Source organism: Centruroides sculpturatus, unplaced genomic scaffold (genome assembly GCF_000671375.1).
Source record: "Centruroides sculpturatus isolate CEXI.00-Female unplaced genomic scaffold, Cexi_2.0 scaffold103, whole genome shotgun sequence".
NCBI lineage: Eukaryota > Metazoa > Arthropoda > Arachnida > Scorpiones > Buthidae > Centruroides > Centruroides sculpturatus.
In genome coordinates, this window is record NW_019384303.1 from 741,772 (window position 1) to 760,746 (window position 18,975).

The 18,975-nt window shown below is 28.0% G+C and overlaps 1 protein-coding gene across 2 annotated transcripts in view; it reads right to left on the bottom strand.

Moving 5' to 3' along the window:
• Positions 1-18,975, bottom strand: part of LOC111618034 (cleavage and polyadenylation specificity factor subunit 5-like) — a 59,567-nt gene that overhangs the window by 28,408 nt on the left and 12,184 nt on the right. For both annotated transcript variants that reach the window (XM_023359454.1, XM_023359461.1), the window contains exons 3-6: positions 14,124-14,324; positions 11,309-11,372; positions 6,031-6,120; positions 2,697-2,772 (exon numbers count right to left, since the gene is read on the bottom strand). In XM_023359454.1, coding sequence (XP_023215222.1) covers positions 2,697-2,772; positions 6,031-6,120; positions 11,309-11,372; positions 14,124-14,324 — 431 coding nt within the window. The remainder of the gene's footprint in view (positions 1-2,696; positions 2,773-6,030; positions 6,121-11,308; positions 11,373-14,123; positions 14,325-18,975) is intronic.

Here is an 18,975-nt window from a genome sequence, read left to right on the forward strand (position 1 = left end):
ATATATATTATAGATACAGATATTCTGTATACTAACTATATACATAATACTTTTTGTCATTGAATTATTTGCATATCTAATGAGATATTTATATCAAAAGATTTGCACTTTCATATTTACATTACAAGATTAATAAATAGAGATTTGCTTTTCTTAATTTACTAGTATTTATACTTACACCTAGAGATTAATTACCTGAAAATCAATTATTCAAAAAGTCAATTAACAGAAACTGATTTCAGAGCGTACTAATTCCAGAAATGTTACTGATCAAAGATGGCTGCCTCACTAAAGAGTCACCATGAGAAACAGTGAAATGTTACACATTTTTTTGTGATTGGAAGATGTGAAAATGAGATGTTAAAATTTATCACAGGATAGTGATTCAGTATGGAAATAGTTAAGCCAATGCAACGTGTATGATTGGGTCCAGATACTTAAGGAAGCATGCATCTTGGCCAACGATCATCATGATAGACACAATCAATTTGCAAACTGATATGTGAATTAGGGAGTCCTGGAAAATCACAAATGATGACATCTCTGCTAAATTCAACATGAGCCATAGTTGTGAATACAACATTGTAATCTGGCTTCAGCTCACTTGGTACCCCACCTGATGCAACTTTTCTGTATGTAAGTTCATTGTGGACAATGTTAAATGCATAGCCATGCTCATGTTGAATTTGGCAGAGATGTCATTAATTGTATTTCTCCCATTCTCACATCAGTTTATGCTCTGTGTCCATTGTGACAGTTGTTAATCAACCCACTTGCTTCTCATTGCAGACAAAGTACCCACCCTCCTTATATCTCGGGATTAATCATATACCTTATGTTAGCTTAAACAACTGTTTCCATACTGACACGACCTCCTGTGATAAATTTCAGTCATTTTCATATCTCCCAATCATAAAAAGCATGTAACTGACAATGACGTAGCCATCTTTGATATGACACTGAGCATGTGCTTATAGTATGATTGCCAACATGAAAAAGCAATATGTGCCCAGATAACTGCTTTGTTATATCATCAAGCAAATTTTAGGAAAACATCAGTTTTATATCCATTATACCAAAATTGCCTGTAATTAATGGCTTTTCTTTGCATATGATTTTTAGTATATAAATGTCTTAGCTTTAGTAACAACTATTGTTGGTGATCTTTAGTAGGCCAGCAACTGAAATTTCTTGTTATCAACACTAGTGTAAATTTTATTTATTACAGTACAAACAGAAAAACGTGATTAATGAATAACAGTTTAATGCATTAGAAACTGCACTGACATGTTTAAAAATGCAACCTAAAGCAGATTTTTCAGCTTTCATGACAATCAAGCAAACCAGGAATTTAGCAAATTAAAAAAAAAAACTATGTAAAACAAAGCAAAATAAGTGATTGCTTTAAAAAACAGTAATAACTAATTTTTTTTAATAAGTACTGTACATTATTTAATATTAATTTTATTATGTATTTTTTACTTTATATTCAAAGTTTTATCAGTACATTATACTGTAGATTGCAATAAATGATTACTACCTATTTTTAATAAATTAGACAATTTTTTTCTTATCATTCATGGGTATTAAATTTTCATCCCTAATCTTATTTTTAATTCTGTACTAGAATTAAAATTAATATTTTAACTTCGACCCCCCATAACATGGGTTCCTATAGTTCAGATTCCTATATCACGGCAAAAAAATTGCGACAGTATTCATATAACATGCTAAAAGCAACTCCTATAATTCGGTAAAAAGTCATTGCTGACTTCTGTTGCGACAGGATTGGTCGAATCTAGACCAATAGCGGATATTGTACAAACCGTTGAGTTTAAACGAGCAGTGGACCTACTAAAAACCATTTATTATTTAACGGCCATAAAAATTATATTTATATTAATGATGTCTCCAAAGTTCAACAAATTTTTTGCAAAAAACTTAATTTATCAGAAAGCACGCGAGTGCCATTCAATGACAAGCTCCATGATGAAAACAAGCTTAAGCAATGGCGTGTCAAACAGTGAACACTCGGTAAGTAATCCTACAATTTTTTGTTTATAGCATAGTTTATATGGATTATTCCCAAAAAATTATACACACTTTGGAAATGTTGAGTCAAATTAGTCTACAATCGATTCATTTTATGGAAGAAACCTTTCAAACAGCTGTAGTCCGTAAACTGCATACATGCCAGGCTGTGATTGGCTGGACGCGTAGAAAATGGATTCATAAAAACCAGAACATATCTACCGTGTTATAGGGGGGTCGACTGTATTTGTCTTTTCATTCTTTTCCAACCAAGTGTAATCAGTTAGCCAAAATTGTCCAACTTTGATTATTTTGGATAATCAATGCTCTACTGTACTTATGCAACAAAACAGTTTGTCAAAATAATGTAAAGTCAACAGTAATAATTATTTATTTTTGTTTAAAATAATGGAAAGCTCATTAGAACTGACTCAAAAAATTTGCCAAGTATTCATTATCAGCAATGCTTCCAGCATTTCAACTAATATTTATTGTATCAAATGTTATACAATCTACAACAAAATTTTTTATTAAATATTTTATATAAAATATAAAAAACTAACAACAATGAAAAATCATTCTTTCCATAATAAAAGAAATCTTCTTATCTTTAATAAAAAATTATCTGTAAAACAAAAGAAACAATATAAATGTTTTATATTTACCTCGCTCTGGGAGTTGAACAAAAAATAATTTCTTATGCTCCTTTGGTTTTGTTACATGTGGGGGAATATATGGATACTGAAATAAAAAGTAACATGTATTCATTTTATAAAAGTTCATAATGAAAGTATATATTAAAAAATCAATAGAAAACAGTATTTAAACACTGTTTTGTTTTTACTCTAAATAAATTTATTATTATTATTATAATACAGTATTTAGTGGGTTATACTCAGTTGATATCAGTGGCTGTGTACTATGCCAGACCAGAGTCAAGGCATAGCAACCAAAAACTAAAATTAAATAAGTGTGTCAGTGTCCGTATTCAGGAATTTCCTAACAATGTAGCATGTATTCAATATAGTGGCCTTCTGTAGTGTGATGTATGTATTTCTATTCAATTGTAATGTTCCCAGCTTTTGTGTAGTTTGTGTGGTATCACACCGGTAAAGGAGAGAACGACAGGTACAATAAGCACTCTTTCCATTCTCCACAGATGCCTTATTTCCTGGGAAAGTTCTGTGTACTGCTCATTTTTTCAGTGAATGTGTTTTGTATATTGTGAGTATTTGGAATGGATATGTTATTATTGTTGTTAGTATTATTATTATTATTATAATAAATGATAAGTCTATTACAAAAATATAAATTCTAGAATATCAAAACAGATAAATTTTTAAAATCTTAATGTTTTATTTTAATTCCTAGTTTTACATGAAAAACTGACTTGGATAGTTAGAATACTATTTGCATAAACAATAATATTTCATTAGAATAACATTCAAATAAAAACTTTTTATAATTAAGTAAAATTTACACTCTAAAATGATTTGCATATGCAAATAAATAATTTGAAATAAATTACTTTTATGTCAAACTATATAGTTACACTTTCACCTAAATTTCAATGTCTTTTAACAATCCAACTTAGAATGCTTAGTCTTATTCAAAGATGATTCAACATCAAAATACAAACAAATCATAAATACTGTCTACCAGCATTAACTTTAATTGATAAGCAACTTTGACAATTTACAGCCATCATCTTCACTTGGCCATGAAGTGTATCCAAGTGGGCAATTCCAAATAATTTCTGTGAGCAGTTTATCCTAAATATACAACTGGGTGGGAGGGCCTGCCCTGTCCCTCCCACCCAGTTGTATATTCAGGATATCAGGATATTCAGGATTCAGGCAACCGTGTGGGAGGGACAGGCCCTGTCCCTCCCACACAGTTGCCTCCATTTTAAGCATTGCCAAACTTGTGATGGGTAAGAAAAAACTCATCTTATTGACCAGGGCAATGTTAAAAAAAAAAAATGACAACAGTCAATTCACCTGAAGATGATGGTCATAAACTGTCAAAAGTACTTGCAAATAAAGTGAAATTGCTTATCAATTGAAGTTAATTAACACTGATACAGTATTTACATTTATAGTAGAGCATCGGTTATCCGACCCCCAATTAACTGTCACATCGGTTAACCGACCATTCTAGTCGGCAAATTTCAAATGTCCGCTAGTGATGTGGTGCTACAATATTTGGCTATGTCTTGGATACTTTAATATTGTTTTTGTTAAATTTTTGCGTGTTTTAGCTGGCAACATCAGCTCGACCATTGAAGAGAGGCCAGTATTTAAACAAGACTTAATTTTTAATTATGAGTGGTTGTTTGTTTTGTGAGCAATAAAATAATTTTAAAATAATTTTTAACGATACAATAGTGACGATTATTATTTTAAAAAATTTGTTAGACTAAACATCAATGAAAATTCAACGCAAAGTTGGTTAATAGCGATATACTAATATACTAATTAAATGGGATATCCTAATATACTATACGAATAATGTATTTTTTTCATTATTTTCGGTTATCCGATTTTTTCAGTTATCCGACCAACCTGAGTCCCCAACTGAGTCGGATAATTAATGCTCTACTGTATTTTAATTAGAATACCATATTGCTTTATAATGTATTCATTTCAGTTCTTTTCTAGGTTTTTCTACATTAATGTTTTTCAATAGTTGATGATACACTTAGATTTTTCTGTAAGCAAATAAATTTAATATTTATGATTAATTCCTACATCTAGTATTTTCATCACCTAGATAATAACTTCATTATTAATCTAAATAACTATTACCTTATCAGCTTATACGTAATAAATAAAACTTGGAAACTACAAAAATATTTCAAAATTACTATATTACCAGTATTAAAGTGTATAATTAATTATATGTAAGTATATAATTATTTTTATCACATACTATTTAATTTCACAATAAACCATTTTTTCCAAAATTTTCTACAGTTCACTAATTAATTTATAATATTTAATCAATAATTTTCAAAATATACAAAAAATCATGTAGTGAAAAACTTCAGACAATTAAATAACTTAAAGGAGTCTCAACTGGATTTTTGTAAAAAGAGGAAACAAACAATTCAATAGTAAACTTTTACTAAACTAACATTTTCCAAGTTATTTCATAATTCTTCTTCAGATTCAAAAATATTTTTAGAATACAGTGCACATGTGTGTATTTTATTTCAAACACCCACGTGTGGTGTATTTTAAAAATACTTCTGAACCTAAAGTCAAGTTGTGAAATAATTCAAAAACATTAGTTTAGTAAAAATTTACTGCAGGATCCAAATAAAAGTTGATTTGTTTCTTCTTTTTATAACTTACAGATTTGAGATAACTCCCTTAAAGAACTCTTGTAGTTAATAATAGATAAATGTTTTGAGAATTTTTTGTTAGCTTCAGTCTCTCCTCTAAAATCGAACACTTTTTAAAAGTAAAAATAATCAATTCTTCAAACATTAGAAGAGATTCCAAAATTCTGAAACATATAGGCATGAATGACTGCAAATGTCTTTTTTTAATATTATTTTTAGAGCTGATATATTTTACACACATCTGCAGTAATGAAAACAACACAAAAAGATAGCATATATTTATGTTAGTACAAATATCCATGGATCAAAGATTAATGTTTCATGCCTTCCAGTTATGATCTCTCTCTCTCTCATACATCACAATAAAGCACTTTTCCATTCTTCTAGTTAAAGGAAGAGATATATTAGACACAGAAAGAATGTTACTACTTAAGTTATCTTTGGAAATTGTTTGTTAAAAAGTAATTCCATTTTATATCGTCAATAATACACCAACACTAATAAATATCAAAAAGTCCTTTTATTATTTGATAAAATATTTTAAGACTATTTGCATCATACTTTGAAATACAATCTTAATAACAGCATTGACAAAAACGCAGCATTGACAAAAATATCTATTAAGCTTTTCCTTACATTAAAATGAAATTTACCTGAGGAGGCTCAAAATTTGGTCTCCACCAATTTCCAACAACATCTTCTATTAACCAATCTTGCTGTACTCCATCTTGACGTCCTAAAATCTAAAATAATAATAGTAATAATAATAAAATTTATCTCAAATCATTTTTTTTTCATAATTTAAAATTTCAGTTATAACTTTTAAACACTTATTAATTTGTAATTTTATTTCTAAATAAAAAACTTAATATATTCTTGCAAAGAAAAAAAAACACAGAAACACCATTATAAATAAAAGATAATTTATATAAATTGTTATATTTGTGATGTATAACTGAAAACTTTTTTATAATCATAACAATCATCTTATAATCATGTCTTTATATTTGAATGACCAAAATCATTCATATGTAGTTTTAACTGCTTAAAGGCTGTTACTTTGTAACTTGTAATCTTATTACTATATCATAATAAGTTATATATATTTACATAATAAATTTATCACATACTATTAAAAGTAATATTATTATTACTGAAGTTATAAATAGCACAATTTTCTTAATTTTAACTATTCAAATCATATATAAAATTACAAAAAATTGCTAAAATTTGCATTTTTCATCCACAAATAAAATGTATTTGTAATATCTGAGAAACTTTCTCTGATATTACAAATACAAGGTCTGTTCAAAAAGTATCAAACCTTTTTTTCTTCCGCGTAAACCAATGATGCGCGAGAGGCCTCCTTCGGTGGAGTTGTGAAGGGGACAGTCATGCACAGCCCTGAATTTTTTCCCGCCTGCAGGAAGCGTCAGTCGTTNCTTATGGAACTTGCCAAAGTGCTCATGTTATCCTGCAAAGATCAAGAATACCAGGCTTGACAAAGCAAGTCACCCTAGCCATGAAACTGGATTAAGAGCAGAAACAAACTTCCAAGCTGCACCTGTGTTTCTGATTGAGAGTATCAAAAAGAAATGATATTTGTTAATATCAAACTATTTTGGATGCTGCACTTGCATTAAATAACTATACCATGAAATGCAGTGATATTTTTTAATCTTTAATGTTTTTGGTTGTTTTTTATCAACATTTTTAACATAGTATAAAAACAGCACTCAAGGGACTGTTTTTGTTCAAAATGAACAGAAAATAAATTTATTTCTGATGAATGTATTTAAATATTACTATTCTAGAACAAAAATTCAAAATGAAAGAATACTGGACTTTTTGAGTAATACATAAATCAAAAAAATGCAAAACAACCAAAATACCAAAACTGCATAAATAAACTAAAGAGATAATATTAAAAGTGTAGAATAAATACTAAAAACAATGAAAATAAAATTAAAAATATACACAAATATGTGAAATAAGTGAACATGTATGGTAACTTCTCTATACATTTTCATACTTTACCCAAAAGTCATTTGCTGATGTCAGAATACTGAAAATAATTAACTGTTTGCTTGAAATGAATTGTTTTGATCATGCAGATTATTACACAATTATATGATGTATGACATAAAAAATGATAACATTAACAGATTTCAACATTAAAACCTTGCTTTTTTAATGTGTACTTTATTATCATTAAACTTACTTTACTTATAATTAAAATTTGTTGAAACTTCAGTATATGGCTCAAAATGACCAGTGTGCGATTTAGTCAGAATTACTTCAGTGAATTCACAGTTCATGAATTCAGTGTTTCTCAAACTTTGTGTTCATGGAGAGGATTTTCCATTTCAGCTTTCTTGCAAATCAGTATTTTTGTGAGTTTAAATAAAAAATTTTTTCAAGACAATTAGAATTTTTTTTCTCGTTATTGTATTTTTCTTACTCATTCAGTCTAAATTACTAAATAAAAATAATTATAATAATTATTTTTATTTAGTAATTTAGACTGAATGAGTAAGAAAAATACAATAACGAGAAAAAAAATTCTAATTGTCTTGAAAAAATTTTTTATTTAAACTCACAAAAATACTGATTTGCAAGAAAGCTGAAATGGAAAATCCTCTCCATGAACACAAAGTTTGAGAAACACTGAATTCATGAACTGTGAATTCACTGAAGTAATTCTGACTAAATCGCACACTGGTCATTTTGAGCCATATACTGAAGTTTCAACAAATTTTAATTATAAGTAAAGTAAGTTTAATGATAATAAAGTACACATTAAAAAAGCAAGGTTTTAATGTTGAAATCTGTTAATGTTATCATTTTTTATGTCATACATCATATAATTGTGTAATAATCTGCATGATCAAAACAATTCATTTCAAGCAAACAGTTAATTATTTTCAGTATTCTGACATCAGCAAATGACTTTTGGGTAAAGTATGAAAATGTATAGAGAAGTTACCATACATGTTCACTTATTTCACATATTTGTGTATATTTTTAATTTTATTTTCATTGTTTTTAGTATTTATTCTACACTTTTAATATTATCTCTTTAGTTTATTTATGCAGTTTTGGTATTTTGGTTGTTTTGCATTTTTTTGATTTATGTATTACTCAAAAAGTCCAGTATTCTTTCATTTTGAATTTTTGTTCTAGAATAGTAATATTTAAATACATTCATCAGAAATAAATTTATTTTCTGTTCATTTTGAACAAAAACAGTCCCTTGAGTGCTGTTTTTATACTATGTTAAAAATGTTGATAAAAAACAACCAAAAACATTAAAGATTAAAAAATATCACTGCATTTCATGGTATAGTTATTTAATGCAAGTGCAGCATCCAAAATAGTTTGATATTAACAAATATCTTTTCTTTTTGATACTCTCAATCAGAAACACAGGTGCAGCTTGGAAGTTTGTTTCTGCTCTTAATCCAGTTTCATGGCTAGGGTGACTTGCTTTGTCAAGCCTGGTATTCTTGATCTTTGCAGGATAACATGAGCACTTTGGCAAGTTCCATAAGACACACATATCTATCATATCAACACCACCTTTTGCTTTATTATAATACAATATAATTTCTGACATTTTCTTTTTACTACTACTAATTTCAGCTATTTGATACCTTGTGCTCAGAAAAATAACTGTTTTGTTTTTTCTTTTGTAATACAACTATCATCATAACTTACCATCACTGAAACCATGTAATGAGGATGTGTCTATCCATGATCTATCTTTTGATGGCTTAAAAACACAGTGGAATATATGGTTTGTTTTGCCTGAATGTTCCAAAGATTGTTAGTTTCCATTCCTTTAAATATTTTGCAATAGCAATGCTTGTAAAGAAATCATCACCTGTAATATTTTGACCACTTTTTAAAAGATGTATGATGCTGCTGCCAATTTATCAGATTAAAGATCATCTTGTTCTTCTGTTATCAAATTACAGACATTCATCCCCAAATTTTTTCAAATATTCTTACAGATGTGATTGCATGATATATTGGGTTTGAAATCTTACTAAGAAACAGGTTACAAATTTCTCTCAATTTCAGTAACCAAATATATTTCTATGAATACAATCAGTTCATCTAATTAACATCTTGCCACTGAAATCATTTTCCTATGAACAGTATTCTTCCTTTACAGTTTGTTCATAGTATGATTGAATCAATATGTCAGGTGAAATAAATAAATTTCAAGACTGTGTAGGAATGTTAGCTGCTTTTCCATGCCTGGGTACTATTCATTCATGTAGGATGATACACGTAACTTATAATATTGCTAACTTTCCTCACTTTAAAAGTTATCTATATTTCCACATTTCTTTATTAAAAAAGCCCATTTGATTCCTCCTCAAAACTTCCTCCACTAAGCCTATCTTCAAGCCATTGAAAAACTTGATCATGGCATATAGTTGCCCTCGATGTACTAGTAATTTACAAGATCTGCTTTTTTAATTTAATTATTTTGAAATTTATTGTATGTATTGATATGAAAATTAGCAATTTTCTACAGTCTACTTTAGAAAAAAAATTATCAAGATGAAACAAACAGAAGATTCTATGGAAAAAAGCTGGGTATGCAAATTGTGCAAATTAAAGCTTTTTACATTGTGTTACAAAATCAAAACCAAAACAACTTGAAAAAAAAAAAAAAGTGTACTGCAGATATAAATTGTACATTCTTGAGTATAAGTCAAAATGATCCACATCATGGACTGAAGAGTATGCATTACAAAAGCAGTGATAACGTTTTAGTTTATTTTTTCCTGAAATTGTATATTTGTTCTTAAGAACATTTGTAAAAATACATAAAAACACAAAAGTAGCAATGGAAAACTAAAATAACATGGAAAAATGGTTGCCTGGGTCAATATGGCCTAGGACAAGAGAGTTAATGACCATCTAAAAATTTATGCAATTCTAAAAATTTAATTATATGGATTTACAAAAAGCTTTTAATTTTATAACTATTCATGAAACAATTTTAAGATATTAATGAAGACTGTTCAGCAGTTTTAATATCATCTCAATTCAAATATATAGCTTAGCAGTGATTATTTAACTTTGCTATGTAATAGAAATATATACAGAGCATCGATTATCTGATTCCCGATTAACCGTCACCTCAGTTAACCGACCGTTCTAGTCAGCAAATTCAAATGTCCGCTAGTGATGTGGCGCTACAATATTTGGCTATGTCTTGACTACTTTAATAGTATTTTTACGTGTTTTAGCTGGCAACATGACTCGACCATGAAAGGGAGCCAGTATTTAAACGAGGCTTAATTTTCTAATTTTTAATGATACAATAGCGACAATTATTATTTTAAAAAAAGTTTTGTTAGGCTTAAATTAACATTGATGAAAATTCAACGCAAGTAGGTTAATAGCGATACACTAATATACTAATTACATGAGATATACTAATATACTATACTAATAATGTATTTTTTCATATTTTTCGGTTATCCGTTTTTTCAGTTATCCGACCAACCCCAGTCCCCAATTGAGTCAGATAATCGATGCTCTACTGTAATAAAATTTATCTAACTTATTTATCATCAGCCATTCAAGAGTGACTTTATGCTAACTAATTAGAAGTTTATGTATAGCCAGTTAGCAGAAAAGTTTAATCATTTTATTCTTTGTTTATTTTCAGAAATTTATATAAAATCATTTTCTAGAACATTTCAAAATTTGTGCTGTAACTCTTCAAAGTTATGTTTTAAAATTATACACATATTAATTTTGCTTTTGTTTGTCATTAAAAAAATTAATGACGTTATAAAATAAATCATTAACATTTGAAAAACAAATATTAACATTAATATTATGGCAAATATTTTAATTTTTATTACTATTATTTTTTGAAATTCCTAATATAAAATTTATACTAACTTCAGTCATCAATCGTTTTAAGCCTTCAACATCATCTTCACCTGCTTCCAACTCTCCTCCTGGTCTAATAATAAAATATTTATGTTTTTAATAATACAAATAATTGTTTTGTTAAACTGTTTCTTAAAAAATATTTAATTTTAAGTAAATTCAAAATAGAACACATACATTATTGAAATGTTATCACTATTTTTGTAGAAAATTATTATTTAAATAAAAACTATTTTAATCTTAATAAACTAAACAAAATATTTTAAAATAATAAATACAAAGATATTTCTACATCCAAAACTAAAAACCAAGGAAATTTTTTAATCATAATTATTAAATAAACCATTTTCAAATATTTGATAAACTCACATTAACTTATTTATACTAATATAATGTAATTGTTTTATCTGTCCATAAAATATAACAGATTACACAGGAAGACAATAATTAATTGTTAAAGTAGACTTACAAAACTACAATTATTATGTTTGTATAAAAGTTACAATTGAGACTCAAATATCCAGATTTTAGACACAATTTCTGGAAATCATTCTATTCAGGAAAAAAAGGAGATGTAATGTTCCATGCTCTTTGTGCATTTTGTATTAACAGAAATGCCCTTTGTGTCTGATGATATTCTATCTGATGAATGTAACAAAAAAACTTAAAAAAATGAAAAGTTTCTACTATTAAACCAGAAACTAATAATCAGAATTTCTTTTTTCAGAGGTTGATAAAAGGCAAAGATGGTAATACATGAGATAAGCTAATTTTGCAGTTTTGATAAATGTGAAAATGATAAATTTATTAGTTGGAAACTAGAAAACAAAGATATACTGAAGAAATCAGTAACAAATCAACAATATACAGAACATCAGGCAAGAATTTATAAGATGCAAATGTAAAGTAGGCATTAGAATATAAAATATGAAAGTAAAAAGCTTTATAAATCAAAAAAGTATTCAAAATTGCTTTATTATAATACAGTGGGTGATCGGTTAACAAACAGTTCAAACTGCAAACAAATTGGACAACAAACACATGTTCAAATAATGAACACCTCACAGAAGTTACACTGCGTATTTGTAAACTTGACGATTTGTAAAACTATATTTTACTGGAATATATGAATGATTTATGGAACAAGACTGTCACAGTTGTATAGTTGTATACATAACCTTTTTTGCACTAGTTGATTTCTGTTCTCTGAATTTTTCATAAGTGTTTTCCTGAACTTTTGATTTTAAAAAATTGATATGAATATGGAACCTAAAAAGAGTGGACTGTCAAGAACTGTGTTCACTACATAAATTAAGCAAGAGATTATCCACTTAATATGTTCTTAAAATTCTCTAATTTACACAAGTATATTATTACAAAATTTTTTTAAGTATTTAATATTAGAGTTAAATGAATAACAATTTTTTTAAATGAAAGATTTTAAGAATTTTTAACTTAATTATACATAAGGTAGCCATCCATGAAAAAATGGAGAAATTGCTTTTAGTTTATTAATACATGTAAATAAATGCAGTAAGAAATTATATAACTTTATTTATTTTTTGGGGTCTCCAGAATGAATTAATCAAATTCCCATAAAAATCTATGGCAAATCAATAATCAGTTATCAAGCAATTAGAGTAGCAAACATTGTCTTTGAACAGATTATGTTCGTTAACCACTGTAAATAGTTAAAAAAAATTAATATAATATTTCTATTCAGTAAATTCATAGATGCAGTTTCTTGTATTCACACCATTTGTATTTTCAACTGAAATATTGAAAATAGAATTCTGAAATAATAGTCTTTTCTTATTTTTAATATAATTGTAATCACTGGGATCTGTTATATTTTTTTATATTTTTCTTATTAATGATTTATCTAAATATTTTTGGTATTTTATGGTATTAAATATTTAATGAACTGTAAACTACAAACTTTAAACAAATTTATTTCAGACAATTTTTGAAATTATAAGAAATATAAAAAATTCAATATTCAGCCTTTTCTCATAGAAAACAAAACAAACTGTCAGATTTTTTAGCTTCATTTACATTACTTTTTAATTAATTAAATTACAAAATTTGACAGAATATGCATTTTTATAGCAGACCTCAATTTTTCTGTATTCTTACAGAATAATAAGGCCATTCTTTTTATATTGAACTAACTTTAAGCCATTCAAATCATAACATCTCTTTGTGAAGAATATTCTGTTAAAGCAGTTCATGTCCTTCAAATTCTAATAGCAACTTTATCCAATATTTTCTTTTATCCAATTCAATCTATCTTGCAGTCTTTTGTCTGGTTTTTTGTATTAAATTACCAGGAATTTCATAAAACAGGTGAATTTCAAACTTTGCCAGTAAACATACACTGTTGAGTTAATATATTTTAATTTTTTGTAGATTTTCATCTGATGGCGATAATTATGATTAATTATTTGAAGATATAGTCCTTCCCAAAAAAGGAACCACTATTTATTAGCTTTGTGTTCCAGACAATACATTAATTTTAATTTTTTTAAAATTTAAACAGATAATTCAATAAAACTTTAATAATTACGTATGTGGATTCTATTACTTTGTAAAATATTTTGTATACTAGAAAATAAAGCACAAAATACTGAAAAACATTAGTTTTATTATTTCAAAGACAATAATATATTTGCAAAATTAAAATTACTATCAGTAAATTCATCCAGACAAATACATAAAAATCAAAATAATTAATATACTTTTTATACTTAAAATGCTAAATTATATTTAAATTACATTTGTTAGGTTCTACTTTTAAAAAATAATAAAACTTAAAGACCCTTACAATTTGAAAAATGTTGTTCCAAGTTGAAGTAACAACACATGTGGCAAACCATGTTCGTGAACCAACAATACACTTTCTGCAGAATGTCGCATTCCAAATTTATCAAATTCACGCCTCATTCTTTGAAATCTTGCAGGAACAGAACTATCTCTTTCATATAATGGTTCTTTTGTTCCAAATGTATAGTTTGTTAAAGGATAGCTAAAATAAAAATTGTATAGTTAGTTTTATTGTATATTTAAACCAAATAATAGAAAATAGTTAAAATAGTAAACTAATGTTCTTTTCAAATTTTTTTTTTCACCTTTCAATGCTTAGATATTTCATTTTTAATTTTTTTAAAATAATATTTTGTTATTATTTAATTTTGTTACACAGCAATTAGTTTATATAATTAAAATTCACAGAAACACTGAGCTGCATAAAAAGCCTGAATTATGAAGACATATTTTTTCTTTTTTGGAGTGTTCTTTAAAAAATAATGTGCTACATTGTTTTTAATCTATGGACTATATACTTTCTGTCCCAAAGTTGTCTATAGTAATTTTTTGTTGAGCCATCAATTGCACCCTCTATAAATGAATACAATGATTCAGTAACTTTTAAAAAATTTCATTGTGCTACATTCCTGTTATTAGTTTTGCCACCAAAACACAAAGTAATTTTTTCTTTGCTGTTGGGTAAACATAAATAATGTAATAGAGAGCCAACATTAAATTTTGTTTTAAACTGAAAAAAAGCCTATAAAGCACATGAAATGATAAAAAGAAGATTTATGGAAATGAAGCTTTGGCCATAGTTTTCAGTGATTTGCTAATTTTTGAGATAACCAAAAATTATTGCAGGATGACAAATACATAGGAAGACCAAAAATGACTCACTCAGCTTAGAAAACTGAAAGAACAGGTGAAATTCTCAAGTCTGACTAGTGAATATCTACAAGACTTAAATTTGATGGCACTATGGTGAAATGCCCTCTTGTAGTGAAAATTTGAAAAACATAATTACATATAATAACATACACTTACATAGTTGCAATGAACATAATGCTAAGAAATAACTTTATTTCCTGTCACTTTTGAGGATCATTTTTTTTGTAGAAAATCCATTAGAGCAGGAAAAAGATTAAAAGAAATAGGCCATTTTCAGAATGTTACTCAAAAAATTCAAAAATATACAGCTCTTGGTAAATATATTTCACAAATGCACATACTGTACATAATAAATTCCAGTAAAAGTTGCCCAAAGAAATGTTAATTGTCTATATTACATCTCTTTTAATCATTTTTTAAAATAAAATTAAAATTTAATTTTAAAAAAATATACAGTAAATTCCCCTATAAAACGGGGTTCATATGATATGGATTCATATATAACAGCAAAAAAATTGTGATCATATTTGTATAAACATGCTAAAAGAGACTCGTATGATATGGTAAAACATCATCGCCGACTCATGTCGGGACAGGATTGGTCGAATCTAGACCAATAGCAGATATTGCACAAACCATTGAGTTTAAACAAGCAGTGGATCTACTAAAAACCATTTATTATTTAACAGCCATAAAAATTATATTTATATTAATGATGTCTCCAAAGTTCAGCAAATTTTTTGCAGAAAAATAATTTATCAGGAAACACGCGCCCGCTGTTTGATGTACTGCTCCATGACGAAAACAAGCTTAAGCAATGGCGTCGTCAAACGGTGCACACTCGGTTAGCAATCCTACAATTTTTTGTTTATAGCATAGTTTATATGGATTATTCCCAAAAAACTATACATATTTTGGAAATGTTGAGCAAATTAGTCTAGAATCAATTAATTTTATGGAAGAAAACCTTTCAAACAGCCATAGTCCATAAATAGCATATGTGCCAGGCTGTGATTGGCTCATGTATTTAAGGACTCATAAAACATGAATTTCATAAAACACAGAACATATCTACCATGTCATAGGGGTCTACTGTATTTGTACTGATACATTTTAATAAAAATGTATGTTTTATTTTAAAAATAAAAGTATCAATGCAAAAATTTTAAAAATCTTTATAATGTTTATTGCAAAAAAAAAAGTACATGCAAAATTTGCTGTCATCAATATAGGGCATAAAAGTATCAACATAAACATATTAATTTAATGGTAGTATATTATTTTTTCATCTTAATGACCAATGGGAAAATAATTAATGTCTTTTACTCATGCAGGGCAAGACTTCTTGATAGATATAAGTATGCAGGATGTCTTGCTTTTCTATTAGTGAAGAAGAAAAATTATAATCAAGAATAAGTTTACCACAAGCTTAAAATAAACCAGCAACTTTAAAAAAAAATAATAAGCAACAAGGATTAGAAGAAGAAGAAGATATTGAAAAACAAACTAACACATATCACCAGCTAATCCAAGTATAGTATACTGATAGAAAACTGTTCAGATATCATCTGCTCAAATATCTTGCCCAAAAATTCCCTGTCTATGCTGTTCTCCAGATGGCATTATCAGAGGCAGTAACAGATATTACTGTTTTATTGAAAATGAAATATTTATCAAAACTTAGGAATGCTTTTATACTTAATGAAGATGGACAAATAAAAATAAAACCTCTGTACTGCATTAATCCATACATTTCATGCTTTTCTACTAACTGGGCCTTTTTTTTCATTCAGAAAAAATAAAAAAAAACTACCCCTATGGTATTATTGTAAGAAATGTTACATCCTACCACACTATATATATTTCATTTCTTTATTCGAGAAGAAAAATTCACTGAATCTGCCATGTTAGCTCAGTGATAACACTGTTGTTTGTAACCTCAAAGTTTGCAAGTCTCTCCATCAGTAGCAGAAAGCTTATAGACAGGTATATTATATAACTTATAGGTATATTTATCTGAATCTTCTGTCAGAATCAAATGGAAGATGAGTTTTTGGATAAAATTCATCATCCACATGATTCTGACAGGGTTTGGATAAATGGAAATTCTGTGCCAGGTTCATGCTTTTGGACAACCAAAAGGAGGCCACAGTGAAACACATCAATCCTTGATGTGTTTCACTGTGGCCTCCTTTTGGTGGACATGATCATAACTATAGGCAATGATAAAAAATTTTTTGTATAAACTGGTGATGAGACAGTGCTATCAGCCCAAGCCACTAACAAAATGACAGTGTCTCAAAAAACACAAAGCATACATCTTCAAGACTATGCTCATTACATTTTTTGATTCCAATGGGTTAATCAACAAGGAGTTCATTCCAAAAGGTCAGGCAACAAACAGAGAGTATTATTTGAGGGTTCTAAAGCACTTTATAGCAAGGATTTATTAGGTATCACAAACAACTTGTAATGGGACTTGTGTGATAGTGCATTGATATGTAGATGGTATGTTGTCATGTAGTAGTGACCATCATAGAAGTCCCAACATATTCATGATTATTTGGCCATAAAAGGCTTTGTAGCCACTGATCACTCACCTTCTTCATCAAATTTGGTTCTTGCCAACTGCTATTCCCAAAATTAAAAAAATTGAAGTTTAAAGTGGAATCATTACGATTTGTTTCAGGATATTAAAACATCTTCAAGAAATATCTTTGATGAGATTTCAAAGTCATTAATGACTAGATGCAGAATCTAATTAAATATCAATTAATCAAATTTCCAATATATACATTGATTATTGATCCTACTGAAATGTATATACAGTGGGTGATTGGTTAATAAACAGATTGGTTAACAAACACTTTCGCAAAAGATTTTTATGATCGGACAATGAACACATGTTTGGATAATGAACACTTCACTGAATAAATACAAGAAGTGACGCAAAATAACGAATACAGTACTGATTGGTCTTCCTTTGTCTTCAGGCAACAATTCGAAACTTTTCAGAACATGAGAGACGTCAACATCGACGTTCTACCCAGTATATACTGATCGAATAGTATTCACCAAAACTTTGAAACTCTTCCTTGTAATTCCAGCCTTTTATATTTCTGACAGAAATATTTCTTTTACGTTTTCTTCTGAAAATGCGGATTTATGCCGATATCTGCTATTAAAGATCTTTTGAAGAAGCGGGAGAATGTCAGAACAATGGTCTTAAAATGGCATCCAAACTAGGCTGAAGTTAATAGGGCTAGGGATCTCCACAATGACAATGCTATTAATTACTTCTGAAAAATCACGAAGACAGAAAAGCAATCGACATTGGACAGATTCTTTAACCCCCACAAATGGAAAAAACATAACTAATAAAAATGCAAGACCGTATATATGTGTATATATGTATTTTTTATTATTACATATGAATAAACATAGTAAGAAAGTATATATTTTTTATTTTTGATTCTTTTGGGGTCTCCAGAATGAATTAATCAAATTCCCATAGAAACCTATAGTAAATCGATAATCGGTTAACGAACAATTCGGATAGCGAACAAAGTCTTGGAACGGATTATGTTTGTTAACTGATCACCCACTGTACTATTGAATGTAATAAACAATTGTAAGTTAAATGGTTAAAATCCAGAAAACAATTTAATAAAACAAACATTTCCAGCTACATTAGTAGCCATCATCAGGATCAAATATATATATTCTAGAACAGGGATGTCCAACCTGCGGCATGTGGACTGCATGCAGCCCAATAAACATGTAAACAAAACTGATAAATGTTTTAATTTTTTTTAATTATTTATTTATTTCAATGGCATAAACTCAAAAAAGAAGTTTCACAAAGCCATAAACCTTTATGACTCAAATTGTGACTCAAAGAATTATAGATCCAAATTTGGGGAAAGGAGAGAAAGTACAAAAGATAAAAAGTAGTGAGAAAGGTTAAATAGATCTTCTAT